At 38.1% G+C, this 18,098-nt stretch overlaps 1 protein-coding gene across 1 annotated transcript; it reads left to right on the top strand.

Annotated features, from left to right (window-relative positions):
• The first annotated feature begins 3,850 nt into the window (after positions 1-3,850).
• On the top strand, positions 3,851-17,593 carry LOC127422405 (actin-related protein 2/3 complex subunit 5-like protein). The gene is made up of 4 exons (XM_051665899.1): positions 3,851-4,236; positions 12,744-12,815; positions 12,897-13,073; positions 16,902-17,593. The coding sequence occupies exons 1-4, from the start codon at positions 4,096-4,098 to the stop codon at positions 16,962-16,964; spliced, it is 453 nt and encodes a 150-aa protein (XP_051521859.1). The 5' UTR covers positions 3,851-4,095; the 3' UTR covers positions 16,965-17,593.
• The last annotated feature ends 505 nt before the right edge of the window (positions 17,594-18,098 follow it).

Raw genomic sequence — 18,098 nt, 5'->3', positions numbered from 1 at the left:
ATTTGAAAAGAAAAAAATACTCTCCACTGTGATAAAGGTGAAAATATATGTTGATGAAGGTTACTAAATTGTAAAAAGCTTTCACACACTTCCATTCAGCAGGTGGCAGTAGTACGCAAGCTTTGCACAACCGTCACACCTTTCATATAAAAAATGCGGCTCTGTCCGAGATACTAAATGGGAGAGGACGCCAGCTGACTGTGGACTTACTACTTTTGAAGCAGAAAAACAGTAAGACTGGGTTTTGGGGAGAACTTGTTGTGGGAATATCGACCGATGGCCTGTATAGGTCCGGAACGATATTGTTACAATGTTCTTGGCAAAACCAAACAACATGGCAGGAAGGGAGACAGAAATCGATAGTGACAGTATGGATTATAGTGAGGAAGAAGGAAGTAAGGAAAGTGAATGGGTTGAGGTAATGAGAGGAAACAAAGACAAGAAGGGGAAAAAAGATTCATCTAGCGTAGGTGAATCGGAGAGTGAAGGAAGAGAAGGTGAGAAGTCAGAGAAAGGATTGATGAATGTAGTAGTTAAGTTCAAGGGAGAAGGAGTTAAGTAGGTCGATCCGATCAAACTAACAAAAATCATTAGAGGACAGGTTTGGGGAGTAAAATATGCAAGAATATTAGGAGATGGAAATCTATTAATAGGATGCAAACCTGAAGCACAGGTAGAAAAGGCAAAGAAAATGACGAGCACTGGGAAAGTTAAAGTGATTTAGGGTTGTAAAAGTTGGAGAAAAAAGACTCAGTGGTAGTAAGGGGGTGATCTAAGGGGTTCCTCTCAGTGTTAACATAAGAGATCTAGTGGAGAATCTGAAGGTGGAAAATAATATGGTGAATAATGTTAAAAGCATGACAAGGGGAGCAGAGAAAAAAAAGAGACTGAGTCTATCCTGATAGAATTTGAGGAAAAAGTGCTTCAAAAGGAGGTGTATTTTGATTTTTAAGATACAGTGTAAGAGAATAGTTTCTAAAACCCATGAGACGTTTTAATTGCCAGGAATTTGGTCATGTAGCTAAGGTATGCAAGGGAGAAAGAAGATGTGCTAGATGTGGAGGGGAACATGATTATGGGAAGTGTGGAGAGGGACTGAAACCAAAATGCTGCAACTGTGGAGGAAATCACAGTGTTGCATATTGGGGATGTGAAGTGTTGAAAAAGGAGGTGGAGGTGCAACAAATAAGAATAAAGGAAAAAATATAATATGCTGAGGCAGTTAAAATGGTAGGACAGGAAAAACAAAATAAGGATGGAGGAGTTACTAAAGAACAAAGGATGGTGAAAGAGCTGCAAGATAAGAAGAAAACATGGATGGAAAAGAAGTTGGTGACATTTATAGCAGGGGTGATAAATGCAATTTATGAGATCAAGTCAAAAATGGAAAGGATTCAGATTATTGTGAAAGCAGCTGAACATCATTTGAATATGGTAGGATTAAAATAGAAAGAGATAAATGATGAACTAAGAATGCAGTCATGCCAAGAGTCATCAAATGTAGGTTGTTAATATTAATAGTGTTAATATTACAATGGAATGCAAGAAGCCTGATTGCAAATGGACAAGATTTTAAACAATTTATAGATAATAGAAAAGAAAAGCCAGATGTTGTATGCATTCAAGAGACCTGGCTAAAGCCACATTTAGATTATGTGTTATATGGTTATGTGGCAGTAAGACGAGATAGAAAGGAGGGAGGAGAAGGAGGATGTGCCACTTTTATAAAACAAGGATATCATATAGAGTAATAGGTGTAGGAAGTGAACAAGAATATGTGGTAGTAAAAGTGTGGGCTAAAAGGAAAGAGTTGGTAATTATAAATTATTATAATCCATGCAAAAGATAGAGGTAAGGAAATAGAAGGACAGAGCAATGGTAATGTTGTGTGGTGTGGTGATTTTAATGGGAACAATAATTTATGGGGAAGTGAAAGAACAGACTCTAATGGTCAGGTAATAGAAGAAATATTAGATGAGATGAACTTAGTGTGTTTAAATGATGGACGTAGTACAAGAGTAGATGTTTATACATGAAAAGAATCAGTTCTGGATCTTACATTTGTTTCAAGCAGCATGGAAGCAACATGCAATTGGTCAGTGTATCATGAAGGAACTATAGGAAGTGACCATTATCCAATATGGTGTAAGATAAACATTGAAATTCCCTTGACCACAGGAAGCATGGGTGGGAAATGGAAATTTGAGAGCTAATTGGGAGGAATTTCAGGAAATAAGTAATATCTACTTAAACCAGATTAATAATGAAAAGAATATAGAAGCACTAGATAAAATTAAGGAGGGAATAAGGTTGGCTGCAATAGAAGCTATCCCTAAAAGCAAAGGAAATATAAAGAAAAAGATAATGCTGTGGTGGGATGATAAGTGCAAGGAAGCAGTGAGGAACAGAAACAGGGCATTTAAACTGGTGAAAAGAACTCATAATTTCCAAAATATGATCCAATATAAACAAGCACAGGCAGTAGTAAGGCGGACAATAAGACATGCAAAAAGAACATGCTGGGAAGAATATTGTGACACAATTGGAAATGAAACTCCGGTAGGAGAGGTGTGGAGAATGATAAAAAGGTTGGGAGGGGACAGAAAGGATTGGAGTTATCCAGTGCTGATTGAGGGAAATGAAACAGCAGTAACTAATAAGGAAAAAGTAGATACTACCACCCAACAAAAAAAGGTGTTGCAAACATGTTGGGAGAAGGAGAGGATGCATAGAGAAAGCTTTGTGTGGACAGGAGATCAAATAGCAAAATATGTGGGAATATATGATAAAGAATATATGATAGAGAAACTATTATATGGCCCATTAAACCAGTATGGGTGCTGGAGTCTCCAAAAGTAGATATGGAATTACTGAAGATTAGACAAAATAGCAAGACTTCTGATATTATAGAAGAGTACTATAGGTATAGGGACTGTAAATACAAGGACAATATTCAGATTTTCAAAGATGGATCAAAAGATTTAGAAACAAATGCTACAGGATCAGGAGTTAATGTGCCTAGTTTCCAAGTGGATCTTAATAAAAGAATGTCTGACTATCTAAATGTCTATGCTGTTGAATTATTTGCCATATTGATGGCAGTTGAGTGGATTGAAAAATCCAGGGGTAACAAATTTTATATTCTATAAAGGGGAGAATTCTTTAGCTGCTCTTGTAAGCATCAAATCAGACACAGCCAGAAACCATCAGGATCTGCTCTATGATTCTTGTTTAGCTACTGAAGAATAACTAGACAGGGGGAAAAAGTCTCATTCATGTGGGTCCCAGCCCATTCAGGTATCCAGGGCAATGAAAAAGCAGACAAATTGGCAAAAAAAGCAGTCAAAAAAGAAAATGTTGAAATTGATATTAAGTTATCAAAATCAAAAATGGCTGCAACAGTGGGATAATGCAGTAAAAGGGAGACATTTATACTCAATACAAAGTAGAGTAGGTATGTAAGAAATAGAGAAGTGAATTGGAGAGAGCAAGTAATAATAAGCAGGCTAAGAATGGGACATAGCAACCTTAATGGTACACTTCACATCATGGGAAAACATCCAACAGGACTGTGCACTCAGTGTCAGGAGAATATGAGACAGTTGAACATATTCTTACGTCATGTGAGAAATTCAGTCAAGACGGACAAGGAATGATAATACAATTATGGGAAATAGTATGGATAGAGGACAATATTAAAAGTATGCTTGAATGTGCAGACAGTAAACAAGGGAGGAAGTGTCTATTTCATTTTCTAAAAAAGACTGGACAAGCGACTTTAAATAAATGGACTCTACGTAAATGAGGAACAGAAGGTGGCAGTAAAGCAACAATCCGGATACCAACTACCATAAAACCCCAACGAAGAAGAAGAAGAAGAGATACTAAAACAACTCATGTGGTGGCGTGTGGAAGCAACATATAACATTGTACACCACCGACATTGGTTGTCGAGTCGTCCATCTTTGGATGTATTCAATGAGGCACCGACTATAACTGGAGACTGAACTCTCACGTCAGACCACTGACTCTGTTACTGACACTGTAACAGGGAGACGGGACCACTGTGTGAGTGAGGTGACACTGTGGCTCCAAATGGCCAAGAACACGCTATCTTCGCGCTTCAGAAAGGTGGACATTGATGAATTCGACGAGAACAAATTCGTGGACGATCACGACGAGGCAGCCGATCAGCAAGGACCCGATGCTGTCGAGATCGATAACCTTATCAGGCAATATCCTTTAATATGAGATCAAAACAAACCCCCGCATGAACGTTGACAGGGGATGAGACATGAACGTGTACCAGTGTGTCATGAGCGCGCACGGTTCAATACGAGACTAGATCATGACGTGATGATTAACAGTTAATTTATGTTGCTTTAAGGCTTCAGTGACGATTTACAGTTAACACTGTATTTACATTGTACTTTCCTTAGAGCCAAATTATATAGCAAAGAACTGTGTATAGTGGAGGTAGGTTAATTTGCAAGCAACACTTGTGGACAAAACAACAATGTGGGATCTATAAATACCTGTTGCCGCAACTGGTTTTAGGACTTGTTGAATAGTATTTTACCTTATTTAAAGTGGCATGCATTTTAAATATTAATCAAGCTTTTATCGCATATCAACACGTGTTTCTGTCTTATTATTTATCTTTATTCGATCACGCGCGAGAGTGCTGTTGTTCGTGCTACAGGTAATTACAGCCGTGCTGATATACGAAACAACAGCAAGATTGCGAGTGTGGTATTGCTTTTATACTTTTATATTAAATCAGACAAAAATCGGCCAGTTTGTGTATTTCTTTTCCGCCAGCGAAAATTGTTTTAAAAGAAGCCATCCAAACTAGTGGTGTTTTGTTCCTAAACAAATCAGTTTTTTTAAAACAATTCTTTAAGTGAACGAAACATTCACGTTCACTACCATTGTTTCGGTGGTGAACGACTCTGCTTTTATAATGGATCAGTTGAGTCAGTGATTGACTAACATCCTATCTACACACTGGACACGAGCGTCACGTCAAAAGCAAATGGAACACATTATAATCGATGCTGTCTACACTATATGTGTCGCACGTCATATTTTTAAAATGTTCACTTTTGTGCGTCTAGTGTAGACGGCATCTTTGATTATAGTGTGTTCTATTTGCTTTTGACGGTGTTCTTTGTAACATAAAAGAGGTTAATTTGATGCCACCTACTTGTGTTAATGTGTAATCTCCAGAAATGGTCGGTGAACAAATCGGTGAATGAAATAAAAATTAACCATGAATCAAAAATTCCCTCTGGTATTTGGAAAGCCACAAACACTTAAGCCCAAACTATACTTTGATTTTGACGCAAACGCTCAGCGTCATCGTGCAGTCGATTGCGAGTCTGTCAAAGTGTACTCCATATAACTGGGTGCATACACAGATGGTTGGTGCATGCACGCTACGACTGCTACTTTTCTACAGGAGTCGCTTGACCTATAAAGATGTCTTTTATAGTCTTTCAGACTCGAGTTATACAAATTCAGGTGTTTTTTGATCTCTTCACACATGTGCTCTTAACGTGCACATCCATTGTTGTTGTTTTACTTTTGTCTCCCAATGTTTACAGGCGACTACATCATCTAGCACTTCTTCGCGGCAGCAACGGCTCAAATCTAAGTGTTGCCACCTTGTGGACCCACTAATTAGTGCAAATAATTCCAGGCGCATGCGCATACTGTGCGTCAATGAACGCGCAGTTCGAAAAATGGGGCTGCGCGCATTCAGTGTTCAAGCTCACTGCTAATGATAAGATTTGTGTCATGCGTCCTGTACCTGGACACTCAGCATTTGCCTCTGACAGAAGTGTACTTTGGGCTTTAGAAGCGGAGTGATACAAATAGTAAAGCTTCCTAGTGCTATTGGAATAAATATCAGTGCTCTTGGCATGCCACTTGTCCAATTAAATTCGAGGACTGAAACAAATTGTTGTACGAATGTAATGTAAGATACTTTTCTCGAGTATTTGTGCTACAGAGAATAACAGTAGTCGTCTGACAGTTCAGATTATTCTGTCACAGTTTTCGAATTAGGTTTGGGATGTGCATTTAGTATTCTCTCATTGTAATGAACAGTTGAAGCAGACAAATGTATTTGTTATACATATTAAACCTGGAGGAAAGGAGGGTTGTTTATCCATATGTGCCACAATATTTGATTGTCATATTGTCATTCTCGTTTCCTTGTTTAGGTGGAGGTCTGTGTATGGTACACAATGATATTATTGTCTCTTTGACCATTGTATTTGCTTATCATTTCCATGGTGCCCTGCTCCGCTGTGAAATATCCCCAACCTTAAATTCATCTAGTTTTTCGATGAGGTGTTGCAGCCAAGTGACTATTCTGTTAAAGTTAGCTAAAAGGTTGAGATTAAGCTCTAGCACAGGGGACCACAACCTATGGCACATGTGCCAATGCTGGAGGGGTACCTGCATGCAAATCTAACTCTTGATGTAATTTTCCTCATGATCACACAGCATGTTTTTATGAGCTGAATGGGAAGCTAAACACTATTAAAGTGTGATGAGACTGTGGTATAGTCAACAGACGAGCGCAGCGTGAGAAAGCCATTGATTTGCATGAGCCAGCGGTGCAAATCAATTCAGGTAGCGCTTCGCTTTTGGTGTATCGCATGAGTATACACGACCGAAGCAAAGCGGTTGAGCGGATGACAGTCTAGATTTTTTTATTTATTTGTTACTTTTTGCTTCAGAACAACACATGAAGCAGGCAAGCTCCCTCGGCTTAAATAATTACTTGTTATTTTTGTTATTTTGATGCATATTGTTATTGTTATTCTGTGTTGAATGGATGCTTTGAAGGGAGTAGGAAAAAGGGGGCACACAATCCCATCAATACATTTATCATATACCATGAGAGGTAAATGACCTATCTGAATAAAATTCAATACTAGACTGCTTTTTGGTCTGTAGTAAATGTATTATGCTGAGGAGATTGTTATATTTCTAATTAGAAGATCTTGATGATAATATTTGTAATTCTTTGAAATTGTTTTTTTGCCATTTAATACACTTTCATTCCTCATATTTGGAGTCAACAGAGTGATTTTCTTGGATATATCATTCATTTATTTGCTGGGTTTTGAGGGGTTTGGTAGCTGTGAACTGAAAGCCATCAAACTATACAAATGTGGATTTAACGTAAATTAAAGCCTGTAATATTCTCAACCTGAGATAGGGGATGCTATGTGTGATTTTAATTAACACTAACAAATCCATTAAAAATGGCCCAGGCCCACAAATGAAATATTGATGTCTTTTAATGTTATTATTAAATGTTTTGTATTTAATGTGGTTTTGTGCTTAATTATGACATTTAAAAACAAACACATCATGGGTCAAACAATGTATCGGTCAGTCATCACTGAGCTCATAAAAGCGTGAGAGTGTGGAGGGAAAGCACTGTTTCATTTGTGTTCTTTTGTTTAAAACAGTCATTGAAGTAGGTATGTCCAGCAGCGAGGTAGCTGGCTGTCACAATGCTAATGTTAGCTGCTCGACATGCTCGGCCTCGGAATCATCACCATCAACAAGCGCTACACATGCTAGTGGCCCTTATGAAGAGAAAGGAGCAGCTCCAGATGACCTCGGCTCAGATACACCATGTCAGGTCATTTTAGCAAAGTATCCAGTGACTTTATTTTTGGGAAAGAAGAGGTCATTTTCTAGCAACTGGTTTAAGGGGAGAAATTGGCTGGAGTACTCCGTGAAAGCCTATGCCCTGTTTTGCTTCGCCTGTAGAAAATTTCACACAGGTGCGGACTCCGATCCAACTTTCACGACCAGGGGATTTCGGGACTGGAAACATGCTTTGGGAACGGACAAAGGACTGGAAAAGCACGCTAGGTCAAAATAGCACACTTCATGCGTGGCGTTGTGGATGGACAAGGAGTACAGCGCATTGAAAGGTTTGGAGATATCTATGCTTTTAAACACATCAGCTTCAACATAATTGCTATTACCTCTCAAGTATAATTGATAAGATCAAGTTTCTCTGTGCAAATCAGCTTCCACTTAGAGGAGACCAGGATTAATTTAGTAGCATGTCGGATGGTGGCAGTGGGATGTTTTTATCCCTCTTTGAGTATACCCAGAAAAAGCAGAGAAAACAATCCCCCGTAATGCAACTTATACTAGCCATGAAGTCCAGAATCAGGTAATTGAAATAGTGAGCACTTTAGTTACAGAAGAAATGGACAGAGAAGTAGGAGATGCATTTTATACAGTCGAAGTTGATGGAACCCGAGACCCAGCGGGGACCGAGAATGTCAGCTTTGTGATTCGTTTTGTTGATCACAACTTTGATGTTAAAGAACAGCTTGTATCTGTCGCCACCACAGCTCATGTTGATGCCAAAATGATAATTGCAGAGCTTACAAAGGCCAGCCTTAACACTGACAAAATTCTCAGCCAGGTGTATGATGGGGCAGCAGTTATGTTGGGAAAACACTGAGGTGTGCAGAAACGTTTACAGGACAGACTGGGACGAAACATTCCTTACAATTTTAATCACAAACTACATCTAGTGGTTGTCCATGCCTTTTCGACTGAAAGGACTATCCAAGACTTTTTCAGTGTTTATGATTTACTTTACAAGTTCTTCAGAAAGCCCATGAAAGCAGTCCATTACAAGGGCGAGAAGCTAAAACGTCTCTTGGATCATCGGTGGACAGGCCATCTAGCCACAGTTTCTGTTATTATTAAGTCCTTCGGAGATATACGTTCATTGTTGATGGAGCCAAGTAATGAACGTGCTCATGGAACAGACACTTGTGTTGAGGCTATGGGACTGATGCGATCAGTGACAGCCTAACTTCAGCTTTATTGCAGGAATGGTACATAAGATACTGAAACTTCTTGACCCAGCAAACAAAATGCTTCAAGAGGAAAACATAGATTTACTCAGCCGTTTGTGAATTGCGCAGCTGATTGTGTCAAAAAACTTTGATCAGAGGAAGAGTTCATTGAGCTTTGGAGAATTAGCTGTGATCTGGTCCCAACCGAAACCAGACCGATCAAAAGACAACGCACGATGAGTAAGAACTTTACACTGTTGAGGGAACAGTAGGACAACATGAACACAGTGACGAGACTGAACTTCGTCGACTGTATTTCAGCGCGGTTAATGCTGTGAGCGGGGAAATGGCTGCACGGTTCGGAGACTGCAACAGCAAACTCATTCTGGCTCTCGCTGCCCTGGACCCTGCTAGTGAGTGTTTTCTGGACGGAACCAAACTAAAACCACTGCTGGACTTTACAGGTTTGGAGCTTGTTGATAGCGAATACACTGTTGCTGAGAGATTTCTTTGCACAGAAATGGATACTCCATGATAAAACATGGACAATCGCAAAAATTTTAATAAACTCTGGGAAAACATTGATGACAATGCCATCAGTTGTGACTGCTTTTAAACATGCATTGACACTAGGAGCCTCATCTGCAGTGTGCGAGAATTCTTTCTCAAACTTGAAGCGGATTTTCTCTTTTCGCTGAGAAGCATGTTGCACTCAAGGAAGGCCCACTTGATAAAATTTGCTTTTGAGAAAGACCTGACAAAGAAATGCACAAATGAATGGAAAGAACATGTCCTGCGGAGGTTCAATTCAGAGAAATCCCGATGCCTTCATCTCTACTGACTAAGTTTTACTATTGTTATATACCTGTGCATGCACCCACCATGGTGCGTTTCTGTGACTGGTGGATTGTGCTGTAACTGTAGTAATTGTTTCCTGGATTAAATGTACAGGTGCATCTCAATAAATTAGAATGTCATGTAAAAGTTCATTTATTTCAGTAATTCAACTCAAATTGTGAAACTCGTGTATTAAATAAATTCAATGCACACAGACTGAAGTAGTTTAAGTCTTTGGTTCTTTTAATTGTGATGATTTTGGCTCACATTTAACAAAAACCCACCAATTCACTATCTCAAAAAATTAGAATATGGTGACATGCCAATCAGCTAATCAACTCAAAACACCTGCAAATTTTTCCTGAGCCTTCAAAATGGTCTCTCAGTTTGGTTCACTAGGCTACACAATCATGGGGAAGACTGCTGATCTGACAGTTGTCCAGAAGACAATAATTGACACCCTTCACAAGGAGGGTAAGCCACAACATTCATTGCCAAAGAAGCTGGCTGTTCACAGAGTGCTGTATCCAAGCATGTTAACAGAAAGTTGAGTGGAAGGAAAAAGTGTGGAAGAAAAAGATGCACAACCAACCGAGAGAACCGCAGCCTTATGATTGTCAAGCAAAATCGATTCAAGAATTTGGGTGAACTTCACAAGGAATGGACTGAGGCTGGGGTCAAGGCATCAAGAGCCACCACACACAGACATGTCAAGGAATTTGGCTACAGTTGTCGTATTCCTCTTGTTAAGCCACTCCTGAACCACAGACAACGTCAGAGGCGTCTTACCTGGGCTAAGGAGAAGAAGAACTGGACTGTTGCCCAGTGGTCCGAAGTCCTCTTTTCAGATGAGAGCAAGTTTTGTATTTCATTTGGAAACCAAGGTCCTAGAGTCTGGAGGAAGGGTGGAGAAGCTCATAGCCCAAGTTGCTTGAAGTCCAGTGTTAAGTTTCCACAGTCTGTGATGACTTGGGGTGCAATGTCATCTGCTGGTGTTGGTCCATTGTGTTTTTTGAAAACCAAAGTCACTGCACCCATTTACCAAGACATTTTGGAGCACTTCATGCTTCCTTCTGCTGACCAGCTTTTTAAAGATGCTGATTTCATTTTCCAGCAGAATTTGGCACCTGCCCACACTGCCAAAAGCACCAAAAGTTGGTTAAATGACCATGGTGTTGGTGTGCTTGACTGGCCAGCAAACTCACGAGACCTGAACCCCATAGAGAATCTATGGTGTATTGTCAAGAGGAAAATGAGAAACAAGAGACCAAAAAATGCAGATGAGCTGAAGGCCACTGTCAAAGAAACCTGGGCTTCCATACCACCTCAGCAGTGTCACAAACTGATCACCTCCATGCCACTCCGAATTGAGGCAGTAATTAAAGCAAAAGGAGCCCCTACCAAGTATTGAGTACATATACAGTAAATGAACATACTTTCCAGAAGGCCAACAATTCACTAAAAATGTTTTTTTTTATTGGTCTTATGATGTATTCTAATTTTTTGAGATAGTGAATTGGTGGGTTTTTGTTAAATGTGAGCCAAAATCATCACAATTAAAAGAACCAAAGACTTAAACTACTTCAGTCTGTGTGCATTGAATTTATTTAATACACGAGTTTCACAATTTGAGTTGAATTACTGAAATAAATGAACTTTTCCACGACATTCTAATTTATTGAGATGCACCTGTATGTGGGGGATTTTGTCATATAAATAGTGTTTATAAATAGTGTTTCTGTCACCTGGTGAGTTTGGGTTTTCTATTTGAAATATGTGTTCTGAAGCAATGCAATAACTATGGGTGAGAAACGGATACATTTTTCAATCTTTTTTAGTATAAATCTACACTTTCACTTTCAGAATGTGAAAAAGTGAAAGTGGAGGTTTGTAATATATATAGTTATTTTCTCACCCATACCTATTATATCACTTATGAAGACATAGATTTAACCACTGGAGTCTTATGGATTACTTTTGTGCTGCCTTTTTTGTAGTTTTTGGAGCTATAAAGGTTTAGTCACCATTCAGTTGCATTGTATAGACCTACAGTACAGAGCTGAAATATTCTTCTAAAAATCTTTGTGTTCAGCAGATAAAAGAAAATAATACACATCTGGGATAGCATGAAAGTGAGCAAATGATGGGAAATTTTTCATTTTGGGTGAACTACTCCTTAAACGATTAAAAAAGTAGTGGATAATGGGGTTGAAAAATCAAACTATACATTAAACCTGGAAGTATGACATTACAACAACAAACATTTTAGATTCCACACAATTTCTTGTGCCGTCAGTTTCCATATTTGAGACCGACCTTAGTCCCCATATTGTGCCTTAGACCTCTGATTTGCATTGGGCTTTTTACTTCCTCTCTGATCACTCGTGGTACCTGGTTCAGCAAGTTCCTGTCAACTTCTATTCCAAGTATTACAATTTCAGATGCTATGACCTAAATATAAAAATAGAAGTCCTTAATATTAAAGCTAAACAGATCAAACAGTCTCAAGACAGTTATCTTCTCAACACATGCCCTTGTGTTCCAGAATATTCCCTACTTCTTGTCCCTGGGTGTCCTTTTTTAAGCTATATTGGGAATGTTCCACTTAAGTTTGGGCTAACATATCCAACACCTAATTTGCATTTTCAAACTAATACTTGTTATACAACGAACTGGGACGGTAACATTAAACTGGGGATTGGCGTGTCTCATCCTGTTGTAAAATAGTGTCTTTCAAAGTGTGTGAAAGTTCTAAATGCAATAACAATCAACCGTAGCATACAGAATGATCAATCAATCGGATTCCTGAGAGCTTATTCTCATCTGTTAGAATCTTTGAGAAATTCATCCTCGTCTACCCAAGTGTCTAGGTCTTGGTTTAATGCCACGCATTCAGCTCGTGTGTGTGTTTGACAAAGCATCTTTGGAAAATTGCATTCTTCCTAGTGTCATTTCATGTTAAGTTTAAAACTGAGGTATGTTAAAGTGGTATATGCTTATAAGTTTAGGAGCTGATAAACTATTGACATGATCCTTAACTAGCTATAATGCACAGGGGACATGATGTCAGCCCTTCACATCGCTCTTAGGAACCCTCCAATCAACAGCAAGAACCCAGCATTAACGGTACTGACCACAGACTGCACAATTGCTAGAAATGCTGTAAACCTTAATACTTCATATTTCCCATCTGTCTCTCTCTCTCAGGAAAGAGCACAGACTGTGGTATTGAGGGTGCTGACATCCTTTAGGAGCAGTGATATAGAATCTGCTGTTAAATCTCTTGACAAGAATGGAGTCGATCTTCTCATGAAGTACATCTACAAAGGTTTTGAGAGGCCCACAGAAAATAGCAGTGCCATATTGCTGCAGTGGCATGAAAAGGTATGCCCCCTCAGTCATCTTCCCCGTTATCAAAGTTTTACCCCTAAAGAAATGAATAGTAATTTTGAAAAAGATGTTAACCATGTACACTCACATGAGATGGTGACTACAGTCACATTAGAAGCCAAATAAAAGCTGTTTTGTTCCACATGGAGGTGGGCTGCCTCATGGGGGCCGCCATGTTGAGATCACATGACCAGCCGAACACTATTATTGGGCACTTTCACGCATAGAGTAAATGCTGCTTGGTGTCAGAATAAGTCCATAATAAAAAAATAGCTAAGTGCACCTTTTAAACTAACTGAGACCCGAGCGTGGCTGCTGTGTGCATTTCCCTTTTTGAATTGTAACTAGTAGCACCTAATAAAAAAAAAATAAAAAAAAAGAATTGATGGCAACACATGTGGACAGTGGGACTAAATTGTGAAATTTGCAATAATACCAAGCTATAGAAATTATAAATATTTTTTTTTTTTTATCAAATCGTTTCCAGGAGGGTTAGTCATGCTTTTGAGACGTTACAGACATTACATGATAAATTAGCATAATTATTTCTGATTCAAAGTAATGACCTGCATCATCCAATCTCTGCTAGCCATGTTAAAACAAATTATACATTATAAATTCTGAATCTATGTACTGATTACTATTGTCCCATGTCTGCCAAATATGTTGAGTGGTCCAAACATCATCTGCAGCCTGAAACTGAACATTTGATAGGAAGTTTGGATTGAATGCACTTAGCTGCATAGAGTGCTATATGATGCTCCCTATTCAGTGAATGACTTAAAATCCAGTGTGCTGTCTGTCTGCACTGGTCTCAGAACAGTTCGAAATGCACCTTATTTTCATCCTAACTCCACAAAAATACTCTGAAAGCAACATTTTTAAGCTTTTGGAAGAACCCATTGAATCTCAGCTTGATAATGCACAGTAAAAATAGGATTTCTAAGGAAAAGATGCGTTAATGTACACATTAGTGTACATTGTGTTTATCAGCATGGCGTTTCGCAATAAATCTGTCTTAAGTCAGTTAGGATCACTACATTATTTTTAGAATGTGAAATGTCAGAATAATAGTAGAGAGAATTATTTATTTCAGCTTTTATTTAATCACATTCCCAGTGGGTCAGAAGTTTACATACACTTTGTTAATATTTGGTAGCATTGCCTTTAAATTGTATAACTTGGGTCAGACATTTTGGGTAGCCTTCCACAAGCTTCCCACAGTAAGTTGCTGGAATTTTGGCCCATTCCTCCAGACAGAACTGGTGTAACTGAGTCAGGTTTGTAGGCCTCCTTGCTCGCACAGGCTTTTTCAGTTCTGCCCACAAATTTTCTATCAGATTGAGGTCAGGGCTTTGTGATGGCCACTCCAATACCTTGACTTTGTTGTCCTTAAGCCATTTTGCCACAACTTTGGAGGCATGCTTGGGGTCATTGTCCATTTGAAAGACCCATTTGCGACCAAGCTTTAATTTCCTGGCTGATATCTTGAGATGTTGCTTTAATATATCCACATAATTTTCCTTCCTCATGATGCCATCTATTTTGTGAAGTGCACCAGTCCCTCCTGCAGCAAAGCACCCCCACAACATGTTGCTGCCACCCCCATGCTTCACGGTTGGGATGGTGTTCTTTGGCTTGCAAGACTCACCCTTTTTCCTCCAAACATAACGATGGTCAGTATGGCCAAATAGTTCAATTTTTGTTTCATTAGACCAGAGGAGGTTTCTCCAAAAAGTAAGATCTTTGTGACCATGTGCACTTGTAAACTGTAGTCTGGCTAGGAGCAGTGGCTTCTTCCTTGCTGAGCAGCCTTTCAGGTTATGTCGATATAGAACTTGTTTTACTGTGAATATAGATTCTTGTCAACCTGTTTCCTCCAGCATCTTCACAAGGTCCTTTACTGTTGTTCTGCGATTGATTTGCACTTTTCGCACCAAACTACGTTAATCTCTATGAGACAGAATGCGTCTCCTTCCTGAGTGGTATCATGGCTGCGTGGTACCATGGTGTTTATACTTACGTACTATTGTTTGTACAGATGAATGTGGTACCTTCAGGCATTTGAAAATTGCTCCCAAGGATGAATCAGATTGTGGAGATCCACAATTTTTTTTCCTGAGGTTTTGGCTGATTTTTGATTTTCCCATGATGTCAAGCAAAGAGGCACTGAGTTTGAAGGTAGGCCTTAAAATACATCCACAGGTACACCTCCAATTCAGTACACCTCCTATCAGAAGTTAACTGGCTAATTGTCTAAAGGCTTGACATCATTTTCTGGAATTTTTCAAGCTGCTTAAAGGCACAGTTAACTTAGTGTATGTAAACTTCTGACCCACTGGAATTGTGATATAGTCAATTAAAAGTGAAACAATATGTCTGTTAAACAATTGTTGGGAAAATTACTTGTATCATGTACAAAGTCCTAAATGACTTGCCAAAACATTAGTTTGCTAATATTAAATCTGTGGAGTGGATGAGTTTTAATGACTTCAACCTAAGTGTATGTAAACTTCTAACTTCAGCTATATATCAAATATTAACAATATAATTGAGATAATTTTGCTGACAATGTAAAATTGACCAATATCATGAATATCGCAATGATTTTAATGTGCTTTCATTTGGCCATTAAGTTTCGTAAAGAGCACATCTGTAGACAAATTCGGGGTTGAACAATTAAACAAAATAACATAAAAATGGTGAGTTAGTCACATGTTATTAATCCACAAAAGGCTGTGATTTAAAGACAGATAAACATGGTCTGTGTGCGATTCTGAACAAACCAGTGACTGTGTGCACGCGCATGGCGGCTCTTTCAGATCAGTTCACTTGCATTGTGAAATCAGAGTAATACAGGTTCAAGCATTCACGCAATTCCAAACATTAGTAACAGTTACAAGTTATTATATAAATCTACTTACGTGGCATATAATAACAGAAAAGGAGGAAATTACAGCATTTCAGGAAATGCAAAACATTGTAAACTGTCAAATACGCATTACCTTTTCTGTGTTACAATAAAAGTTGAAGTAAACGACAGTAATTTCGGTGTCAAAATAAAAGCTTCCAGGTGAAGGTGAAGTAAACAGAACAGAAATATATTACTTTTAGATAACACTAATCTAATAATCAGAATAATAAAGATAATTCAGAATTATATTATAATAATCAACCTGACATGTTCCACAGTAATAATTTAGTATTATGCAATGTTCAACTGGGGTTTCAAAAATAAGTCAGTAAAGTAGCTTTGCACAGTAAAAACATTTGAAGGTAAATAATGCTTTTTATTAAGCTACTATGTATCATTGTGTATGAAATATAAAGTGCATATCAATGAAAATTATTGAATTTCATTCTCCCTTGTGTTTATTTACTGAAAAACTAGTAAGATTTTTATTTAATGTCTAAAATATTTAATCTACTTGGCTACAATGACTGTTTGGATGAAATGATGGTTCCACTGATAAAAAAAACAACTTTTGAGCCATTTTAGAGAAAATGCATAATTATCGAGATGTATATCGAATATCTTCAATAGGCTGAAAAATATCAAGATATAATTTAAGACATATTGCCCAGCCCTATAGCGAAAAATAACGTCCAAGCATGTGTATGCGGGGTTGCACAAGGTTAAAGAGGCATTAGTTTAAAGTCAATAAACAGTGATCCAGTTTAAACATTTTCTGGAAATGTTATATTATTTTCAATCACATTTAATATCCAATTCTGTAAGCTATTTAATACATTTTTGGAAGGCGATTAATGAATAAAAATGATCAAATGTAATTTATTTGTCTCTTTCTGTCTTTATTACAGGCATTTGCCATTGGAGGACTAGGCTCTATTGTTCGAGTTATGACAGCTAGGAAGACCGTATGACTACCCGACCAGACTTGAAAACAATGTTGCCAAGAGACACTAAGGACATGAGGCTGGTTTGCTTATTATCAGAATGAAGAGATCAGGAGATCTGTGTCTTGATGAAGAAAACAAAACTATAAACCGTAAACATTAGAGAAACACCAAAGCACTTGTTTCAGACTGAAAAAAAATATGCTTGTGTAAAATTGAAGTAGTTTTCACATGCCAATATATCATAAATTATTGATATACTGGCACCAAAAAGATCTTAATTAGACATGGCTTTGTGTAAAAAAATAAATAACAAAAATGATCAAGATAAAATATACTGTGGAAGATAAAACAATCCCAGTGTACATGCTCTTGAGGTACATGGGTAAAAACGGGACTCTGCATATTTTAAGATCAGGTGAGTGCAACCACAAGTGAGCCGGTCTATATGAGATTTGTGGAGTTTTAGATTTAATGTAGATTTAATCAATGTTTTATTTTCATATTTTATTTCACATCTATGGTCCCATACTTTTTTTTTTTTTTTTTTTTTTTTTTTGTGCAGAGATTTAATAATGGAACCAGTGATGTGAACCAAAAGGTCAGAGTGGGGATGTTTGTAAAGTGCCTGCTACAATAAATTAAATGGATCTCTTTTATGTCGTCAGTCTCTCAGTGTTTGCATAAATAACATGAAATCAAAATGAAAACAGAGTACGAATATAGCTCTGTTTACCTTGACAGCTCTATAATAATGTTTTTAAATACTGTACCACAGAGATGTTTCACACCTGTTTGACAGCTCTGTCTGAGTGGTGACCTACAGAAGCAGGAAGGGCAGGTTAATTAAGATATCAGGAAATGCTGATAAAAGGGTCTTCAAAATACTTTGAAGGATGTGCCACTGATAACTTCTATCATGGGAAGACCAGTGCCCCTGGGATATTATTCCAGGGAAATAGACCTCTAATCTCACTGCAGGGCAGAATGAAGACCAGGAGCCATATTTATCTATAATGACAGCTCATCTATAAATGTCAAATAGTTTTTTCATGTGATGTATACATCTGTAAAATTGGTTGAGGTTACAGTTAAGAGTCTGGAATTTTGATGCATTGGGGATCATTTCTTTGACACTTGGCCTCTGTATCGAAGTGCTGT

This window comes from Myxocyprinus asiaticus, chromosome 3, assembly GCF_019703515.2.
Source record: "Myxocyprinus asiaticus isolate MX2 ecotype Aquarium Trade chromosome 3, UBuf_Myxa_2, whole genome shotgun sequence".
Classification (NCBI taxonomy): Eukaryota; Metazoa; Chordata; class Actinopteri; order Cypriniformes; family Catostomidae; genus Myxocyprinus; species Myxocyprinus asiaticus.
The sequence above is the reverse complement of the archived record's forward strand: the minus strand, read 5'-3'. Positions and strand labels throughout refer to the sequence as shown.